At 41.4% G+C, this 20,766-nt stretch overlaps 1 protein-coding gene across 1 annotated transcript in view; it reads right to left on the bottom strand.

Annotated features, from left to right (window-relative positions):
- The window catches only part of PCNX2 (pecanex 2), a 159,806-nt gene that overhangs the window by 40,582 nt on the left and 98,458 nt on the right, over positions 1-20,766 (bottom strand). The window contains exons 22-24 of the mRNA XM_040597716.1: positions 20,123-20,231; positions 15,307-15,436; positions 656-714 (exon numbers count right to left, since the gene is read on the bottom strand). Of these exons, the coding sequence (XP_040453650.1) occupies positions 656-714; positions 15,307-15,436; positions 20,123-20,231 (298 nt within the window). The remainder of the gene's footprint in view (positions 1-655; positions 715-15,306; positions 15,437-20,122; positions 20,232-20,766) is intronic.

The raw sequence follows: 20,766 nt of genomic DNA, 5'->3' as shown, positions 1-20,766 counted from the left end.
GCTACACGCAGCTGAAGAGTGAAATTACTTATCAAGTCACAGAATCACAGAATGGTCGGGGTTGGAAGGGGCCTCTGGAGATCACCTAGTCCAACCCCCTGCTAAAGCAGGTTCAGCCAGAGCAGGTTGCACAGAATCACGTCCAGGTGGATTCTGAATGTCTCCAGAGAAGGAGACTGCACAGCCTCTGGGCAGCCTGTGCCAGCACTCTGTCACCCTCAAGGAAAAGAAGTTCTTCCTCATATTTGGAAGGAACTTCTTATGTTTCAGCTCATGCCCATTGCCCCTTGTCCTGTCGCTGGGCTCCACTGCAAGGAGCCTGGGCCCATCCTCCTGACACCCAGCCCCGAGATCTTTGTAGACCTTGGTAAGATCCCCCTCAGCCTTCTCCTCTCCAGGCTGAACAGGCCCAGCTCCCTCAGCCTCTCCTCATGGGGCAGATGCTCCAGCCCCCTCATCACCTCCGTAGCCCTCCGCCGGACCCTGCCCAGCAGTTCCCAGTCTCCCTTGACCTGGGGAGCCCAGCCCTGGACACAGTTAACTCACACGACTCAAATCAGTGCTCTGCTACATCAGCTTCCCAAGCAAATCCTCAACGGTGCAAATACATCAAATTTTGCAAATCAAGCAAAACACCCAAACTCCCAGGCCATACCTGCGTCCTTTTCGATCTGAATTGCCAGTCTGGTGTTGGAATGGTCCGATCTTTTGGTGCTGGAAATAAAGACATGTTGTACAGCCAAACCTTTTTTAAAAAAATAAGATTCTCCCCCAAACACAGTTTTATATTCTTTTTAATATATCTTCTTATTCTGTGTTTCTACCATTACGCTGTTCACACTCTAATCCACTCACCAGTTTACTCCAAGTAGGCACATAAAGTTATTTCAGTTCAGTACTGCCATTGATACCATAGTTTATCACCACACAAAAGTGTCTGTGTCCCCTCCTCTTTCCCCTCCAATTCTTTCTTGCCCATTTTCCTTCTTGTGGGGCACAGTCTGTTCAGAATTTGGCATCTGTGATAATACACGACACTATGTACTTAAATAATTGAACTGGCTCCAGAGGCACATCAGCCAGGTGCCACTGAAACGGTGAATAGAAAGAATATTAAATCAGTCTTTCTTCCCTTCAGAGCCTTAAGGGAAACAGCTGGACGCAAGGGGTTTTCTTTGCGTAAAGATATTTCTGTGGGTGTATTAACATCTACAGAAAAACAACAACAAAAAAATGACTTAAGTTTCATATTTAGCTAGGCAGCTATGAGAGAGTCCCTGCTCATTCTTGTAACTTGAAAAAGAGTAAAACACAGGGTCTTAGTCCAGACAGACAGTATCCCTGTCTCTGTTATGGATGACGCTTTCCCTACTCAGTATTTTCAGTAGGAGTGGAATATAAATACTGCAGGAAAAATGGTCACAAAACAGAAAGTGACTAAAAAGTAGATTGGATTGAGCTTTTATTCCTCCCCCTACTAAAAGACACTAACAAGGTCTGAAAAGAAGGGATGAGCAAATCACTACGGGCAAGCTTGTGTCCAACAGAAGGGAGTGATCGTTGTGGTGGCCAGAAATATTCCACACCAGCAGTCCAGAGCCTCTCCCAAGCATCCACCTCCCAAGCCTTCAGGCTACAAGTAAAAGCCTGGTTTACAGAAATGCTACAGTAAATTTAGATTTCCCTGAAATACTGCTCTGGCAGTGGTACTTTAGGATTTCAGGACACTTCATTAAGAATATTGCCTTGAAAGTTTTGCCCTCAATCGCTAGCTTTAGCAGAAGATCTATCAATCAGATACGTAAATGTTATCATTTAGGAAAACGGAGTTAAAGCAGAAAATGGGAAAAGACAAAGCCATTTTCCCTGAACAACACTCAGCATAAGGTTACCTGCGACAACGGTGAGAGTCTCGTCTGTTCAACAGCCAACAAATGCAAATGCAAAGTGCCTAGGTGCCACCTCTCCCGGCACAGGAACCAAGGGAGACACCCAGGCATGGTCCTCATCGCGTCCCTGGCTGCACTGTGATGAGGGCAGCGTGGCCAGGTGGGACTGGCTAGGGTCTGACTCACTGGGGTGGGGGGCACAGGGCACAGTGAGGACCTTGAAAGGGCTGATGGCTGGCCAGCCAACTTACAAAGCCCGAAGTTAGCTACTCACTAGGAGAACTTAGCCATGCCCTGAGGAAGACTGTGCCAAAGAGGGTGTAAGTTATATGGGAGGCTTTCAAACAGCTTAAGTGACGCTGAAAAAGGATGGTGTAAACCCTGTAAACCCAAGGTAACGTTGTCTTTGAAGCACAGCAGAGTCTCTCTGGGAGTCTGTCCTCATCTCAGCAGTGACTCCCAGGATTTTGTGTGTCAGTACACCAGTTCTTTAAAAGGCTGGAAGTTTCTGAGCTGAAGCTATCAGCTCATGCTGAAGCCAGCTGGGAGAAGGATGCCGTTGATGCCCCTAATGTTAGAAAGCCTTTTCATCCACCCTCTGCAGCCTCCTGCAAAAAGCTGTGGAAAACTGACCAACAGAAAAATTGCACAGGCTTCCACGGAGTAGACAGAAGAGGAACAAAATTGCTTCACTGTCTCTCCCTACCAGCAACTGATTTTTGCTTTAAAAAGGCACGTTCTTTACTTACAAGAAATACAGTTGGAGAGAATATGAGTCTTAATTAGAATTATTTGTAATTAATATTACTACATTATCTACATAGATTAACATTTTATTTGATGTATTATTTATCTTCTTGCCTCTGGTTGGCTCAGCTTACTGTAACTGCAGTTTTCATTTCCTATGCAACAGAAAATGTCAAGGGGGGAAAGGGCCTTCTGAGCAGTTCAGAATATAAAGAATGATTTTGCTTCAAAAAGGTCATCAGAATTCTTCTACCCTGATATACACCCACCTGCAATTGCAGCATATGCCAAAGTAAGCAAAAAGATTAGATTATGGAATTCAATCGATTTTCTGTTCTCAGCAGAGAAACACTGCTGATTTCCAAATGTATGTCTTACGATTATGAGATTCCTTATTAACTTCTAGTCCCTCTGAAATCAGCGTGGCAGTACAAAGTACAAGTCAATACTATTCTTTACTCCAGTCTTCTATGAACCTGTAAAGCATTTCTGTTCCTGAGGCACATTGAGACCCTTACAAATCAAGCAGTACTTCAGAAAATTCTGATCGCTAACAAGCAGGAATCCTTTTGCCCAGAATGCAGCTCTGGCTCCAATTCTCCCCTCCCCCCCCCTCCTTTTTTTTTTTTTTTTTTCTTTGAGAGAAAAATGCATGCAACAATCAGTGAAAATCACAAGTGCTGCAGGACACTCAGAGACAGATAATGCAGCCTGATGGGAAGAAAGGATGGAAATAGAACAGCTCTCACAAACAAAACAAAACCAGGCACCATTGGGGCTTTACCCTCCATTCCAAGCACAGCAACAGTTTAAGCAGCTAAAATGTGGGCCTCAGGACATGAGACAAGAAAGGATTTGCCTTTTCAGACACTACCAGAAAAACACAAATCTTTACGCAGATACTTGCAAGCAGAATTTTCATTTTTTCCAAGACTGAGGGTAACATAGACAGTTTGTAAAGCAAACTTCTATCCTGAAATTCAGTTTGGTTGAATACATTTCAGTCAGATAACCCATTTTGGACTTTAAAAACCTTCCACAATTACTAGTAACCAAAGCTATTATGTTCGTACCTTCTTGAAGGCAACAGGAATGTGCACCGCATTGGACTGTAATAGACTGCGCCTAATGACCAAACCGGTGGCACCTCCACTCCTGGGCTTTCTGCTCTCAACTAGGACCTCTTCAAGTGAACTTTTGGGACCAGTGGGTCATTTGGGCTTTCCTCCAGTGGCCTCTTGCTTAAAATGTGGTTGTTACCACTCATCCAAGATGATAATTAGCTCAGTAATTGGATTTCTTCCTGAATCGCATTATTCTACGCGAACTGAGTGCAGGTCCTTCGGTGCTTGCCCTAGAGAGCAAGTGATTGTATTTGAACATCTTCAGCTAAGTCTTCAGCAATTTTAAAGTCAACATACTGCTTAGTTCCTGAAATATCTCTCTCATGCTCTTTTAATCCAGCATTTACACGGGCACGGAGATAATCCACTGGTTTGCATAGCACCGTTCGTGACATTATGACTATCGCTTCCCTTTGAAAAGGATGAAGTCACTTCCTATACTTCCCTTGTCCAAAAATACTGCCTCGTTTTTCAACCTGCAAGGACGTTCTTCTCCCACTTTACTCTCCTGATTTCCTTAGAAAGGTGAAAAAAAGACTTGAGGGGGATTCAGGCAGCCTGGGGAACGTACAGCAGATGGTGAGAATCAGGCAAATTGGGGGCGGGGGGGGGGGGGGGGGGGGGGGAGGGAATCATTGCTGTGTTTATTTCCAGAAGATGAAAATAAAATTGCAGCTGTTCTAGCTGCCTTGCTGTTGCTGGGTTTTGGCCTGTAACACAAATTCAAGATTTCCAGGATCCCTGCTGCGACAGAGGGGATCTCTGCTCTCAAAGAGAACAAAACAAAGAAAAGCAGTTTTCCCGTGGGGGATGCAAGAGCTGCCTTTCTAGGGTAGATCCAAAGTTTTTCTTTGTCTGTGTCCAATGAATTTTAATCTGCCGTTCCATGACATCTAACAGGCAAATCTAACAGAGAGAAACTTTACCATGCTGCAGCCCTATGATTATTCATGGGAGTCTGGGGAAAAAAAAAAATTCCTCATTTCTGTGTAAATGTCTTACGCTGCTGGCACTATAAACGGGAGGCTTAGCATTAAAAACAGTAGTAGTGGTAGGCTACAACTGTGAGGCAGGAGGGAGAATGAGGAGATAGCAGAATAAGCAGGCATCCATGAATATTTGAAGGACACCAGAGGCAAAAACGATGGTACTAATTGGAAGTGTGAGGATGCCCAAGCAGTTTTAAATCAATTTCACCTAAAAGGCAGAATGATTTCACTGTGATTATAACAGCAAAGACTGACAGTCTCTTCGTGCATAACCATGCTCGGGTTTTCTGGGCAGTTGCATGGAAGATATGCCTTCAGTTTAACTCACGTTAATAAAGAAAGATCTCTTACAAATGAAAGCAACTTCTCCTTCCTGTCCACTCACTCTGGTTTTTATTTTTCATGTTTGCTTCCTCCCCTCCTTCTCTGACTGCTCCAGTGTTTCATCTAACAATAATAAAAAGTGGCTTTGATTGCACAGTGGAAAACTGGGGGAGGGCTAAGGCATAAGAAGTTCCAGTTGTTAAAGACGGGGCTGTCAAAGAATCCTTTTAAAACATAGGAAAATCTTTCCTATCAATCACGTTTCCAGTTCCTAGGGTTTCTTTCTTAAAAATGTTTTTATAATTAATTCTGAGAGCTTCCTGTGTTTGTTTTTGAGGTTTTTTGTGGTTTGTTTGCTGGGTTGTTTTTCTGGGAGAGGTGTGTGTGTGTTTGGTGGTTTGTTTTTTTTTTAAGTAGGTGTAAAAATCAGCATTGTGGTCATTTGCTGAGATACCAGTGAGGATGTTTGTTTGGCATATTCTGAACCCTTTCCTGAAGATGATATTTCTCTGCTCCTCCAGCAATAGGGATGTAAATGAGAAGTGTGAATCTAAGATCAAAAGCTGAGTGCCCAACATCCATTAAACAACCCAACTAAGTGTTCTGACATTCGAAGATTTAGCTGGGGAATTTACCTCTAATTTGTAAGCCAGGTCATTTAAGCATCTGTGTACTTTTAAATACACTAATACTTTACCAAAATGTCATCGATATCTCTGCTTTTGTCTGCCTTGCTACTTAACTTCTTTCCCCTTGTCTGAGTATGCTTTTTCTTTCGTAAGGCATTCAATCACTAGCTTCAGATATATTATACTAAGCAATACGAGAAGCTATGTGGAAGGATTGTGCCAACTGCACAGAGATAGTTGTGCTCCCTCCTGTGTCAGTGAAGAAAGGCTGGGACCCTGACATCCCTGTCAGGACGGGGCTTAGCACAGGACCCTGCATCACAGCTATACCTCACTGTCACCAATTCATAGAGGTACTCTTCATTTAAAAGCACATGTGTTAATTACACACAAACCCATGCATCTGAAATACTGCGGGTGAGCCAAGGCAAACTACAGGAAAGGTACCGCGCTGTGCCCAGCTCTGGGCGAAGAGCTCTGCAGGACCCATTCGCTTGGGCTCTGCACTGGCTGGTGGGCCCACGAATGAAGTGGCAAAAGCCTGGAGAAACTGTAAGGACCTGGAGAGCAGAAAGGGGGTAATGAGAAATGGCCAGGTGAAGTTTTCACCAGGAAAAGAGAACGAGATCAAACAGCAACAAAACATTACCAAAATGTCGGGAGCTGCTTCAGCAAATGAGGACAAGATGTTTACCTCCTTTACTCCACACAGAGAGATGCAAGTTGTTTAAACATCATAAAAAGATGAAAGGACAGCAAGGCATCTCATAATTAATTCTTAATATTTTTTACTGCTAATAACAAAGTACTCTTGTGCTTTTTTGGGTTGCGATATTAAAATAACATATCCTTATGATATTTAATTGTCACTTTTAGACTCAAGATGACTGCTTAACAATAGAATTAGGAGGTAGAGATGGCAACAAAGTATGAGGAGGTACAAGAATAGGACTAAGACTGGTGACTGGTACCTTACGACGAAAGCCTACATCAGAAGTATTAGTTTAGCTCACTGTAGGGTTTTCCATATACATGTTTCTCACCAAAAGATGCAGGGAGGCAAACCAGAAGCTAACCAAGCCATTCCAATACCATAAACCTGAGCGCAGCATGAGTGGCAATACACTGAAGAAGAAGAAAAAAACCCTTATTGCTACTGTGCAGTTACACAAAATTGGATCTAAACCAAGGATAACTTCTAATATATCTGTTTTTTCTTTGCAAGGACTGCTGAGAGTGTTAATCATTTACAGCAGTCACTACGGTAGTCTCTACAGTACTCTTCAGACTGAAAAAATGTCTAGTATTTTAAGAGCGAATGCTGCTAGTCAAAGGATTTAAAAGAAGAAATACAATCCCTCTAGCATTCATCCAGTATTTACCTAGTCTCAACTTACACAAAGCTTCAGAGACAATTCTCAGTGGCGATGCTGACATAATTCCGCATTTTGCATTACCTCAGAAAAAGCGAGAGATATTTTACATTTTGCTCTTACAAGTCCTGAGTAAATTTGGCTCCAGTACATACCCTGGTACATCAAGAGACAACGAGGACTTGAGCATGCTGTAGCATGAATTATTCCCTGCTGCTAGCTGTACACAATTTACGTATCACCCCAGTTAGAACAGTTAGACTTGCTGAACATTTCCTCTGTGATCTCAGCTTTTACCATCTTCACACAAGTTGCTTGGGGAGGCATCTTGTTGAATGGAAGTTTTAAGTTTAGTGCTCCGAACCTCAGCTTGTCCCTAAATATTTGATTCAGTAAAATCTAAATCAGGAGGTGATCTTCATTATCCAAGTGAATGGGATGAACGCTTGCTGAGAACTCTTATTCTTATGAAAATTCAGTCAATCCATTTCAACAGGTTTTCAATACTTCACATGACAGAAATTGCGTGAGTTTACTTGATCTCATTAGATTTACATAATTTGTATTAGCATTAGATGAACAGCTTATAAAATTTTAGTGTCGCTGTGTATCCATGAAAGCCCTTAAAATATTACATGCTTTCTATTTCTGATTTATGAGTCCATTCTCATCTTTCTCTTACGTCCTGTTGCTGCCTTCCTTTCCAAGTATCTGTAAAAGTCCTCGTCTATCATGCTTATCATTTCTTTCCCTCTATAGGTCTGCGTTCCTGCTTATCAATGTCTGTTGCATTATCCTCTTAGATTTTTCACTGCATGCCTTTTCCTTTTTTGCCCATCCCTTTCCCTTTTCATTTATCCTGCTTGTGGTTTTGATCTCTGCTTGTGTTCCTGCCTGGCCTCAGCATGCGTTCCCTCTCTGATGCCTCCCTTCTGTCTTTATTCTGTCCTCTTAGAATGATTCAGTGAATTGGAGTTGTGAACGCATCTTTAACTCGGCAGGGAACTGCAGAGCACTGAATCAGAATGCACTCCCAATTAATTATCACACATATGGCTCCTATTCAATTAGCCTCAATTTGTTTTATTGACTGCCAGGGGCAAAATTTAAGAAGAGGAGATGTTACCAGTTAAAGAGATACTACCAAACAGTTAAAATACAACTCTGAATTTTGTATAGTGTCCCTTGAGTGTGAAACTCTTAGCAACCCAGAAAACACTTACTTTAATACCAGATCTATTTGATGAAAGGTGCCTGGTTTTCCTGGCCCATCCTTCCCCAGACAGCCCTCACATTTTCCCAGGTCAGTGTGACTCCACACACGGAGTCAAGTGATGAGGTGAGGGCTGGGTTGGAGAGGAGATGTGCATACCTCCGTGCTACAGCAAGTGGCCAAAGGGACACACGTGCACACAGGGTCACTTACTCCATGGGAGGTAACAGGTCAAGACACTGAGGGGAACATAATTTCTAGTAGGGTTTCTTTTAGCCTGGGGCTTCACCTGAAGCAACACCTCCCACACCTGAATGTTGTGGCTTTGTCACTCCTCAAAGCCCTACACAGCTGCTGAAAGGGATCGAAGACTCCCAAACCAGGCAAGTGCTGCAGGTACCAGCCCATGGGAAATCCCGGTGGTTTGCAATGTGAAGATGTATGGCAGGTGGGCACTACAGCTGGAAGGAGAGACGGGGAAGGGTCTCGAGAAAACAGTCAGATGAGTCAAGTCTCATGAATAACATGTAACTTCAGAGGGCTCATGAAGAACTAAGGCTGAAGTATGGACAAAGATGTTCTGTTCTTCAAATGTTTTTGGTTTTCTCTATTTTCTGCCCCAATGCCAGAAACACGGCCACACATGTGCCTGGAGAATGGGGCGCAACTTCCCAAAGACTAGTTTATATTCAGCGTTTCAATGGAGGAACATTTTTTCCTGAAAAGAATCATCTTTATTGGGAAATCTACCAGTTATAAGAGAAGAGTAATGATGGAAAAATAGCAGCAACTTGCTAACATTGCAGCATTTGCAACACTGCCAGCGAGGGAGTGCCACCACAGTCAGCAGGAATGCTATGCCCGAGGGCACCCAAGCCAGGCCTAAGCATCTCTCAGTACCAGCCTAGGCTAGATGCTCAAGGATCTAAAGCCCTTTGAAGTCTCCAGAAAGACCCTCACCAAATTCCACGTGCTTTGTGAACAAGACCAGGCAGCCGTTCTGATCTGAACACACCAAAAATTCAGACTAAAACCCGCTCATTCACTGGTCCTATTTGTTCTAAGTCCCAGGCACCAACAAGCACCCATTTTGGTTTGACCTACGCACTGATAGTTATTTACAGTATTTTGCTGAGTTCTAAATTAACTTAACACTCAATAAAAGCCTGGAGGACCCCTGAGGCCAGCTCAGTGAAGACCTCTCCTAAAGAGCCATCATCATCAGAGGGGCTAGCATTTGTAAAACTGAGTAAAAGCCGATAACAAAGGAACTAGAACCTCAGCACACTCTAAAGTCAAGTCATGCAACTGGAATACTGTGCTTCTTTCTGGTCCGTTCATAAAAACAGTATAGAAATAGAAGCAGCCAGAGAGAAACACAAAAAGTAGCAGAGAAACTGTTCAGAAGAAACTAAACCGATTACAACGAACAGTAAAACTTATGGCTGCAACGCTTCTTTCACACCAGGTGGCTGGAAGTACTCAGAAAAGTTTGAATCCTAAGCAATTCCAAGAGAGAACAGACAGCGATGGTAGTCAGAACATCACATTTCTGAAGAGATATTTGAGGAAATAAGGCAAACACTAACTCCTGTCTATTAGGGGGCAAAAGGGTCTCCTGTGCTTAGGTTATGCTGTAATTGTTGACTTCAGAGGTTAATGTACCATTCTTTAAAGTATCCTTTATAAAATCAGTTTCCAAGGAATTACTGAACTATAAACATCTGCTGCAGTTGTTCCTCTGTAAACATCGCCACTATGGAGGTCTAAGAAAATGTGAAAAATCAAACAACATAGCAAGGAAAGACTAAAAAAACAGAAACCCAGCCCCAAGAAGGAGAACATGGAAGGTCTGAATATGCAGCTCCCAAAGAAGGCCCACGGACAGTTATGGGCGAGTGATGTTTTGTGTTTGGAGCAGGGGTTTAGCAGCTGTAACAGATGAGCAGGCTCACAGGGAAAACAGATGCAGCAAGGGTATGCTAGAAATAAGCATTTGGAAGTGGAAGACCTGTTATTTCATGGGGAAAAAGCAGGGAGCAGACAGGTACTTTTCACAACTCCTTTTCCCACGCACGTGCATGATGTGGGTCAACCCAAATTCTGCCCACATTGGGAAAAGTCTTCCCACTCCACCTGCAGGCTGTCCATGGTGGGCAGGTTAAGTGAGCTGGTAGGAAAAAAGAAAATGCCAGAGCTGAGGCAGGGCAGGTTGTGCTCACCTTCTGTTCCTGGCTGTATTAACCTTACAGGCGGCTATTTTCCAGACCACAATGACTGGAACAGTAACATAGTGATACGCTTCTTAAAAAGATGGAGAAAAGAGAAGCCTGCTCACATATCCTCAAACAAAGAGAGGCGTTCTGTAATGCCGTTCTGAGACAACTGTCATTTTAATCATAACCTCTTTAAAGACCCCTAGCTAATTCAGTTACACCACACTGTAATTCACTCAAGACCCTTCAAAGCAAATGCAAGCTGTGTCTTACCCAAAAATAGGCACCAAACCAGATGACCGAGAAAGAAAAGCAACGGGAAGGAGCAGGAGAGATGAGCGGCTTGTAGGCAGCGACATCTCCAAATTCCTGGTGGCATTTGCTGTTTGCAGGGACAAGTCACAGCTGCAGTGGAGAACAGGCTGCTCGACGTGATCCAGTGGTGAGACCCACTGGGGAAGGAAAGTAAACTTCCTACTCTGCTCTGCCCATTGCCATATCCAAGATACAAAGCAAGATAAGAGGAAGGGAGAAGGGGGACAGAGTCAGGCTGCAGCATGACAAAGTATTTTAAGAAAAAAAGCAAAGCAGAGGAATGGAACAACTGCATTTGAACAAACACATTATGCTTTAAAGTGCCTATACATTAAACAAGATTTACTGCTATTTCCTTTTCTCTCTCTGACATCCACAGCCTAATCTTTCCAACAGCTGTGAAAATAAAGACTAAAACAGGACTTTTCAAACTGGGAAGCAGGACCCAGGTTAATGGCAGAACAAAGCCAGTGTTCCAACAAACTTTAAAAAAAAAAAAAAAAAAAAAAAGAGAAATTAAATTTTTCATCATTGGACTTCCATAAGGCAACCAGCCCATAAGCAGCAGGCCATCCTTCTGATTTTACATGCCTCTCTTTTTAAAAACAATGGCAGCAAAAGCTGTAAAAACGTGGCTGCATGAGGAGTTGTTCTTATTCATCTTCCTTATAGCCTCTTTTATTTTTTTTCTTAAAGTCATCCTTCCCTTTCCCGCCCGAAGGATCCCTGACCTCAGTGATGTATTGCTGTGCTAGGCTCGGCACGCAGTGAGTACCAAAGTGCACCCCATAAACAAACAGCATCTGCTGATTGCAGGAAGCACACCCATGCTCTGCGCACACACCGCGAGAGCACAAACAGGCACAGTATGGCTCCTGAATTTTGAAGAGCTTGCTAGGAATTTCACAGTTTGCTTACTGTGAAAATGAATCTTCTTTTTTTTTTAACCCACTTGAGTTCCTCCATCTCCTTGAAAAAACAAACAAACCATCATCTTAATTCTCTTAAGCCTTTCAGCTCCAGCTCGCATCATCCAGAGTGGCAGATGTCCACTCAGAAACATGAGGAATCAAACCCCTCTTTAGCCCACAGAAAAAGTGGGACTAAAAGAAACACTGGAAATGCAAGATAGGCACATGTGCACTGAGAAAACACCAGGTAGAGACAACCAAGCCGACACCTTAAGGGACAGATGGAGCAGGCTGCTCACTGCTCAGCCTACCTGCCTAATAGCCCAGCTCTATCAATAAACATGGTACTGTCTACTTGCTAATGTCCAAAGCTTCAACTTTGGATCAACTTTACAGAAAGTAACTGGATGGCTTCTCCTCATCTGATTTCACACTGCTGGCCCAAATGATAGGCAAAAATAAGCTTTCCTTAAGTGAAACAAAGAAAAGATGAAATTTGCTTGACAACAGTGAAGTGTGCATATACCGATGAACACAAATGACACTCTAAGAACACAATCTCAATTTATGACTTGGAAGAAAAACAAATCCATGATATTTTGATATCTAGATTGCTTGTCAAAATTGTTTTCGGTTAGTCCAACTAAGACATTAAATGATAAAAAAATATAATCATGGAACTGACTACCTCTAATTTCATATAAACGTAAATGAGTTTTTGTGTGTGTAGCTAATATAAATGTGATAATTTAATGTAGTCATCAATACAGCAAGGAAGTTTGAAAATGAGTATGCAAATCAGGAAACACAAAAAAGCTATATAAAGCACATTGAAGGTAGCTTTCCCCTGGGCAAAAGTTCCTGTCAACAGGCAATGAGTATGGAAACGGCAAAAAAATATCTGCCAGAGCTTCTGCTTCATGTAAGCGTATCTCAGACCGCAATGTAGTGAACCTGTAATTTCCCATGAATACCCTGAGATGAACTTGGCAAAGCTGTCAACGCACTCCAGAAAGGAAATCTATACACCAGCTTCCCCATCTGTTTGCTCTGTTTTGTCTTACGGCACCTGAAAACTCACAGTGGCCACGGGGCACTGCAGCCCAAAGCCAGGTCAGTGCAGGAGCCAGAACAACTTTCCACTCCTGCTCAAGTTCCCAATCCTATTAACCTCTGCAGCTATTAAAGAAAGCAGTTATGCCATCCCTTTGAATTTTTAAATGTTGAAGGGTCATCAAGATTTAAAGCAGTGAGGCAAGACCCATCTCGCTTTCATTCAACTATTTAACGTATTTTGTAGAAAATGTCCATAATCTTAATACAAAATTACTCCCTTCCCTTGTGTTTTTCTGTCTTTTCACTGTGTCCCTTAATGAACCAGGAGTTTTTCAGTCCAATGCTCACTCGCTCTGGCCAGTTCTTCATGTGAGCAGTGAAATACTGAAATAAAAGTGAGGCAAAGGAGAATCAGAAGTGCTAGACAGGAGTCATTACATGTGCATACTGTGGGATGCCAAAGGTTCAGGCAAACTTTTATTTCACTTTGATGACTATCTGAATCATCTACAGGGCTGTTTTCTACTTCTGAAAGGTTTTTGAGAGGCAAGGTTGAGTTTTTTATGTTTTAAGTGACAAGATCATAGAGGATCCACTAGAATTTCTAACAAACAACAAAGCTTGATATTTTCACAGAGCATCTAACTCAAGCATTCAAGTTAAAGACAAAGTTGTAGTTACTGCTTATTTTGAAAGGACAAATAGTGGTGGTTTAAAGTATTAAAAGGATTAGGTTTTTTGCACTTGGGGTTTAAAAGTTTATGGATAAAATAATTAGCTCTGCTTTTAAAAATTATTAGCACCGACTTCCTCATGTCCCTTAGTGGGAGTCACAGATGGTCAGTACTAATCAAAACAAGACACCCCTCTTATTTAAATATCAAGCGTAACCATCTTTTGAAATTTTCTTTGAACATCTTCTGTTCATCTTGTCCCAAAAGCCTTAGACAAACCAAAAGCAAATGAAAACAGTCCCCTCTATTTCCATCGACAATAACCTACAGATTCTACACTAACCTAGCTGTATGGAAGTGAAATGCCTACAAAAAAAGAAGCCACATGCCTTCAAAATGCTCTGGTTGAAGTATATATGTCACAGATGTTCTAATCTCCACTTCTATTAATATCATTCAAAGTTTTCATCCAAAAATGTAAAACTCTGTGGTGTTAGTGGTAGCCTCCTGCCTTTCCATGACTCCTCCCAACTTCACTCCTATGAAATAATGAACTTTCTGACACCACCCACGCCCCTCCAGGGAAAAAAAAAAAAAAAAAAAAAAAGATGCACGAGAGAGAATTTTGTTAAGATCTGGCCCCAGTGTACAAAACTCTGCTCCCCTCAAAAGGTTTTCACAAACATTATCACATTCAGAAATAAATAAAAGCCTTTTTATATGATTTGGCTTTGCCCGAGTAATGTCTTTATAGATGAGTACACATTCACTCACTGTCACAAATCAAAATAAAACCCTTCAAATTGATCAGACCCTTTCCTTTAAAAGATGGAAAAAACGATCACTGTAATCTCTCGTTTTGAATTCTCTTGAGGTGCTCAGGTGCACCAGTGGCACCGGCACAAGACGTGCGGTAAGTGCACAGCACTTCTCACTGCTCCAGCCAAGCCTCGATCTGTCCAACATAATTTTTACTTTGTGCCTCACACCGCTATTCTGCAGCTGCAGTAAGTTACTCCGAGCCTGGTTACACGTTAGTAGGGGGTGAAGAGCTCATGCACTGCCCAGAGTACAGAACTCAAAGGACATCCCTTAGTCAGTGAATCCAGCCCCTAACGTTGCAGACCATTCATTCACTCCTTACAAAGACTACCTCCATCTGGAAAGGGAAGTGTTACCCTGTCTCCAGTACTCTTGATGGGAGTCCATTAGATCCCAGTTACCAAAAGCTTTCAAATCCTACTAGGTAGAAGGAGCAGAAGGTCTTTATTTAATCTTTTCAACATTCTACATTTACATCCTTGTCAAACTGAATGAATGGCAGCTAAAACCTGAAACAAGGAACCGATTCTTAAGTCAAACTGCAAGATCAGATGTAGGAAGCAATGACAATGCACACTCATCATCACTTCACTACGAGAGCTGCCTGCCACATCCCAAACGGTAACATTTAATCAGGCTAGTATAAATTATATTAATGCAGCCTGACTAGTGCCAAAGGCTTCACACATTTAGTTGCTAACAGTAGCTATCAAGACAAAAAAGGCTGAAAACAGGGAGTTTTACTGATTTCTTTTTTTTTTGCACAGCTTTGTTGTGTCTATACAACGAATGAAAAACGATACCTCATCTATAACATAATAATACTTGTTTAAATACATTTTCAGAGATAACCAAATAAACATGAAATAGTGAAACACCAGAATCAAGATTCAAAGATTAATCTCTCATGCCCTACAACAGTTTAAGGATTACCTTCACAGAGAAAAGTGCCTCCAGAAATTAAACTAATGAGAGTAAAACCTTTACAAATAAACAAACGTAGAAAATTTCTGAATAGCCTTACTTGTAGTTTTTCTCCCAGAACTTGATCGGTCTTGCATACGATGCGATAAAGATGACGCTACCAAGAAACGGACTCAGTGGTGTAGAAAAGACTGAAGTGGCCAGAGTTTGAAAAAAAAGCATAGCAGAGTCTGAAAATTACAAGTTAAGGTAACACAAATGATTTCATTATACTTTTCAACCACTGTTGAGGCAGCTCTTTGAACAGTTTATCTTTGCTTTTTTGTGTGTTATTTTACCAAAGAGGCGGTATGGAAAGGAAAGGAAGGCAGACGGAATGAAATTGCCAATTACCAGCAAGTATCAGTTGTAAGGGAGGGAACGTGTCTGAATGGAGTATGTTATTAGCAGGGTGACCCTGCCTAAGTGCTGCCTGAGGACAGACCCTGAGCACAGGCAGAGGAGGAAGCACCCTCTTCCAGCTCCCTAGCGTACCTTCTAGAACACAACGTGCCCTTCCAGAGCCTGACACGGCGTTTACAACACCACACACCCCAAACACCACTTCCTTGAAAATTCTTCATTCTTTGCATTGGACTCTTGCTCCCAATGGTATTCCATTCCGTGTGTCTCTGCTTATTTTGGTATGACCTAGTATGTGGAGAAACATGTATGCCTCTATAATCCAGCCTGCAGGCTTAAAATCATGCTTTCACGTTAATTCTTAGTGACAATTTAGTATTCCATGCTGACTGAAAGGTAAAGAATGTTCAGCATTTCATACTTTTTGAAATATATATAAAACAAGAAGGTGAGGACAGGGGAATAGTAACTATCACATATAAACATCACAACAAATGCCCGAATCCATAGCTTGCTTTAAATGTAAAGTCGTATTTCAGATTGCTGGAAAGCAAGTTAGGAGATAGATAAAGACACAGAAAAAGAAGCAAGTTAAAAGGAGCATGATTTAAAAAAACAAAAACAAAAAACAAGCAAATTAAATGTTAGGCTTTAATTCTTCATTAATTCATACTACATTCATGAAATCTCAGGAAAAAGGTTTCCCAGTTGGCATAGAGACCAGTTGCCCTTCCCTACAACCCTCTTGGGAGGAAGCTGCTAAGTAAAGAAGCCATGAACTAAGGAGCCACTATCAAAGCAGTGACCAGGTGCATCTCAAACTAAAATTAAGGTCAAATCACCCAATAACCACAGTCTTTTAGCTTAGTCTTTTACAATAATATCCTGTATGTGTGTCCCAGAGTCTCTGAAACTTTACAAAAAACACGTCAACACACGTAGCATCCCTTGTGGTACAATACTTCCATAAAAAGGCTAGCTAGCCATGCTATCAAAGCAATTTGTGAGATCTACAAACAAATATTTGCTGGAAGATCTCTCTCAAATCCCTCCAACTTATTAACAGAGAGTGGTCTGGAATAGTGTCTTTGTGCATTAGAGAGATTAGAAAATGAGCTGCCCTCAGTGTCTAAAGTTCAAAAAGCAACAGAGAGCACAGATCAGGGAGCAGGTGCATCAAAAAAGTTAAACTGTCACATTACACTGCAGTGACAACTGGCATGGCTGTGAAAGATGAACAAGTATTTACAAGTGTCAGATAAGGGAAAGAGGCATGGGAGCTGAGAAGACAAAAAGAGAACAAGCAAGACAGATAAGGACAGCAAGTCAAGTTTTCTAAAGTGAGTTCTAATGTCATCATTGATTTACAAATTCCCACCATCATGAGTTAAGACATTCAAGACTCCACTGTGAACTGTTTCTGTCTAAGACATGACCAGTAGCAACAGTTTTATTTTTGCTAGAAGTCATAATACTCTACTAAATGTACACTGGAAGACATTTCCCACTCGACTTGTGTAAGAGTGATTTTAACTAATTGTTTCATACAGGGAAGAGAGTCATGAGAGCAAGTAACAGCACCTGACTCCCTTACACGTGGTTGATGTGTACAGTGGGCAGTTATCTGTCATCAGGGTTATTTTATTTGATGGTATCCAGCCTGCTTTTATTAGGTAATTTTTATATATATATATACCAATGCTTTAATTATGCCTAAGTAAAAAATATAACTTAACAGGCGTACTTTCTTACTCTATGTTCCAAGTCAGGTTTCCCACGTACCACCTTTGTTCAGTGATACTCTGCAGAAGTGGAACTTGTTTCTTTGTGAATAACAGATTTTCTTTTTAGGATAGCCAAAATAAATTTTGAGAAAAAATAACTAAAAACTCTTCAACAAGAAAAAGAACAGTCTTTGAGGATTAATTCTTATAATTTAAGCATCTGTTTAAATTCAAATCAGCTCGAAGCAAGTAACTGAAAGACTGACATTTTCAAAATCTTCCACCCCCTTCTTTTAACACAAAACTATGCTGTAAGGCCGGCCCAAATCTTCTGTTTCTCAAAACCCACATTTTTAATTGCAGTTACTATAGACCAAAAATGTCTGGTCAGTTCCAGGCACACGATCACCCAGAGGATGGGAAAACCAGGTGTCACAGAGCTTCCTTTTCTGATGTTAGAGCTGTAACTCTGGAACAACCAAAAGCAGAAACTCTCATAAACAGGATAATCTGAACTAGAAAATCCTTTCTTTTCAAATCTCACTACTCAATTACTGGGTAAAATCCTCCACTAACTACAAACTACATTGACTTTCTCAGTGCACTGATAATTGCAAACACACAACCTCGTCTTACCCATTTAAACACTGGGAAGTGAAGTGGAAGATCTGTCCTCAAGCCAGAAGCCCATTCTCATTCCTGGTCTTTTGAGGATTTAGGAGGGTTCTTGAGGGGTCACCCAGTCCATCTAGGAGCCACAAGGCAGGATCAGCTAAACCTGTACAACTCCTGGTAGACATCTGTCTAAATTCCTGAAGATTTCTAACGGTGGAGGCTCCATGACCTCTTCCAGGCAAAGCTCCAGCCGTGCTGCCCTGCGCACCAGAATCGAATACATTAAAGCACGCCAAAGTACTCATATCACTGAGCTCTATGGCAAAAGTTCACTGAAGCACTTCAAAATTTAAAAATTTATGTCCCATTTGCAGATATGATTGAGGCAATTAAGAGCCACAAATAATTAACTCTGCAAAGAATTGGCAGGCTTAGGGCCTCTGCGAATGGCAGCGTGCATTCATCATTACTGTTTGCAGAGTTACAGTAACAACAAATAAAAATCCTGTGCAAAAAGGCAGAGTTATTGTTGTGGGAATAGTCACTTGGACATTTAACCAGTACCTTAATTGCAACACTACCTTAAAACAGATTTGCATTTACAAAGCACGCTAAAATATAAATAATAGAAAGCTAGTCTAGATCACTTTAACTGTGTAAATACGCTAAACCCTGCTTATTTAACTACTTTCCATTTTGCAAAGCTTAATTGGTACTTTTATCAAGAGCAAAGTTACCACTACACAAAACACTTGCGACCAAAGGGAAATTCATTGAAATATAATCTCAGTTCTTAAGTGTTTTGCTAAATAACTTTATATACACTTATCCTGCAATTCACACCTACAACAGAGAGGAAATTAATTTTTTTGATGTGAAACTCTGGAATAATTTGCTACAAATCAGTCAAGATGCTCAGACAGATTACTGTTTTTATAATGGTTTCCTTTCATAAATAGACAATCTAAAGCTTTCCCTCTGGGAGTTACTCTGCCTGTACTTCCCTCTATCCAAGACTCCCGTTTATTATTCCCATCTAGAAACATAAGCGCTGTTAATCAACGCTGCATATGATTCAATATATCACAGCAAAGAGCAGAGGGAAGAAATCACTCAAGGGAGGAAAGAAACACTATGGGATAAAAGGGACAAAGATTTAAGTTCATATATCTAATAAACAGTACAGAGTAAACTCTTCAGTAGGTCTGAACTAAACCCACTTTATCAACTCTTCTTCTACAACTTTATTGGGAGAGAAAGAAGAAGGGTTAGCTTCTGAAAATGCTTTAAATGCCAATAAAGTTAAAATTTATTCAGTCAAGGTGTTCCATTTCATTTTTTGTCTTTTTCCTGTATTAAATCACGTTTCCAACTGAATTAGACTTCAAGGTGAAAAATTTTTGTTAAAAAAAAATTAAAAATTTAGCTTTACAGACATCTGGGGTTCATCGAACTCTGTGTTTTACTCTCCATATCCACAAAACCAACATTCACAGCCCTGGAACAGGCACTGAAACTGAACACTGAAACAGACACCAAGTGTTTCCCAAGGACTGCTTTCGTGTCGATGAACATATAGTTACCCATAAAACAGAGTGGAAACGTTAAAAAGGAGAACACTTCTCACACCACACCGAAAATGTACATTACAATGTTAAAATCCAGCCGCTTCAGAAACGGGGAAAAAAAAGAAAATCTGGACAGTCGCAACAGAAATTGGCCCCCTGAAATGAATTTGTATCTGAGACACCAACTAGAAGCAACTGAAGACAGTAACTTCATAGTTTAGAGCTCTGTCAGCCACATGCCCAGCAATTTACAGAACTAGCTTCTGCACACGTAACAGTTTACCCAAGTCGGAGCTAATGTGTCAGTTACGTTTCTTTCTGGATGCATCGAAAGTGAGTGCTGAGGGCTGTGGGAGCCATCTGCAGAACGTGGCCGGGTGGGAGGTGAGCGGGCATAAACAGACCAGTGGGACTCCGAGTTCAGCTTCCCAGTTTCCCATCCCATGCAGCCAAGAAAGAGAGAAAACGGTGTTTCTCAGGGGATGCCCCAAGCTTTTTCACTTTTTAAAGTAAGTTACCTAGGAATTTCGCACCTTGTTCAAACACTGTAAATAAGTTACATACACGAAGAGGAATTTAAGAATAAAGAAAAATTTACAAAGGATATGAGGTATTGCAAAGAGCTGAGCGAAAACATGGAACGATGACCCCCAGGCAATCTGCCAGGGAGCAATGTACGTCATGATGAACTGCAACTTCTGCAGTAGGTCCCACAGCTGGAAAAAAAAGAAAAGAAAAAGAAAAAAAGAGAAACACGGTGACTTTTTAGGCACTGAGACAGTTTCAATACTAGTATCTGAAAGTAACAATTTTTAGAACTGTGCCCCGGAATGAATGTGAGAGAAATTAGGCTGTATTATTACCTTTCACGGGCATTAAGGCCTTAGTTTAGTAAGGCACAAAAGAATATTCTTCTTTTGAAATTCAAACCTGCAACGGGATATGTTTTTAACCACCACACTGAGGTAGCTCCCAGATTACTCTTCTTCAGAAGTACGTCTGCTTTCACCAAAGTGGGAAAACACGTTCTGATACTCACTGCATGTATCACCCTGCCAGCCAGCCAGTTTCAAGAGAAGAGACTCCAGGAGAGAGTAGATACAGCAAACAGAGGAAGCTCCATGTGCGACACGTGTGGCTTTGCACGTGGAAATCAGACTTATTTCTCAAGAACACAACACTTTCGTTTGTGGAATCAATGAGAGAGGCCATCGCTGTGTCAGCATATGCTTGGCATCAACCATGAACTGT

Source organism: Falco naumanni, chromosome 6, assembly GCF_017639655.2.
Source record: "Falco naumanni isolate bFalNau1 chromosome 6, bFalNau1.pat, whole genome shotgun sequence".
Classification (NCBI taxonomy): Eukaryota; Metazoa; Chordata; class Aves; order Falconiformes; family Falconidae; genus Falco; species Falco naumanni.
This window is presented reverse-complemented; position numbering and strand designations above follow the sequence as displayed.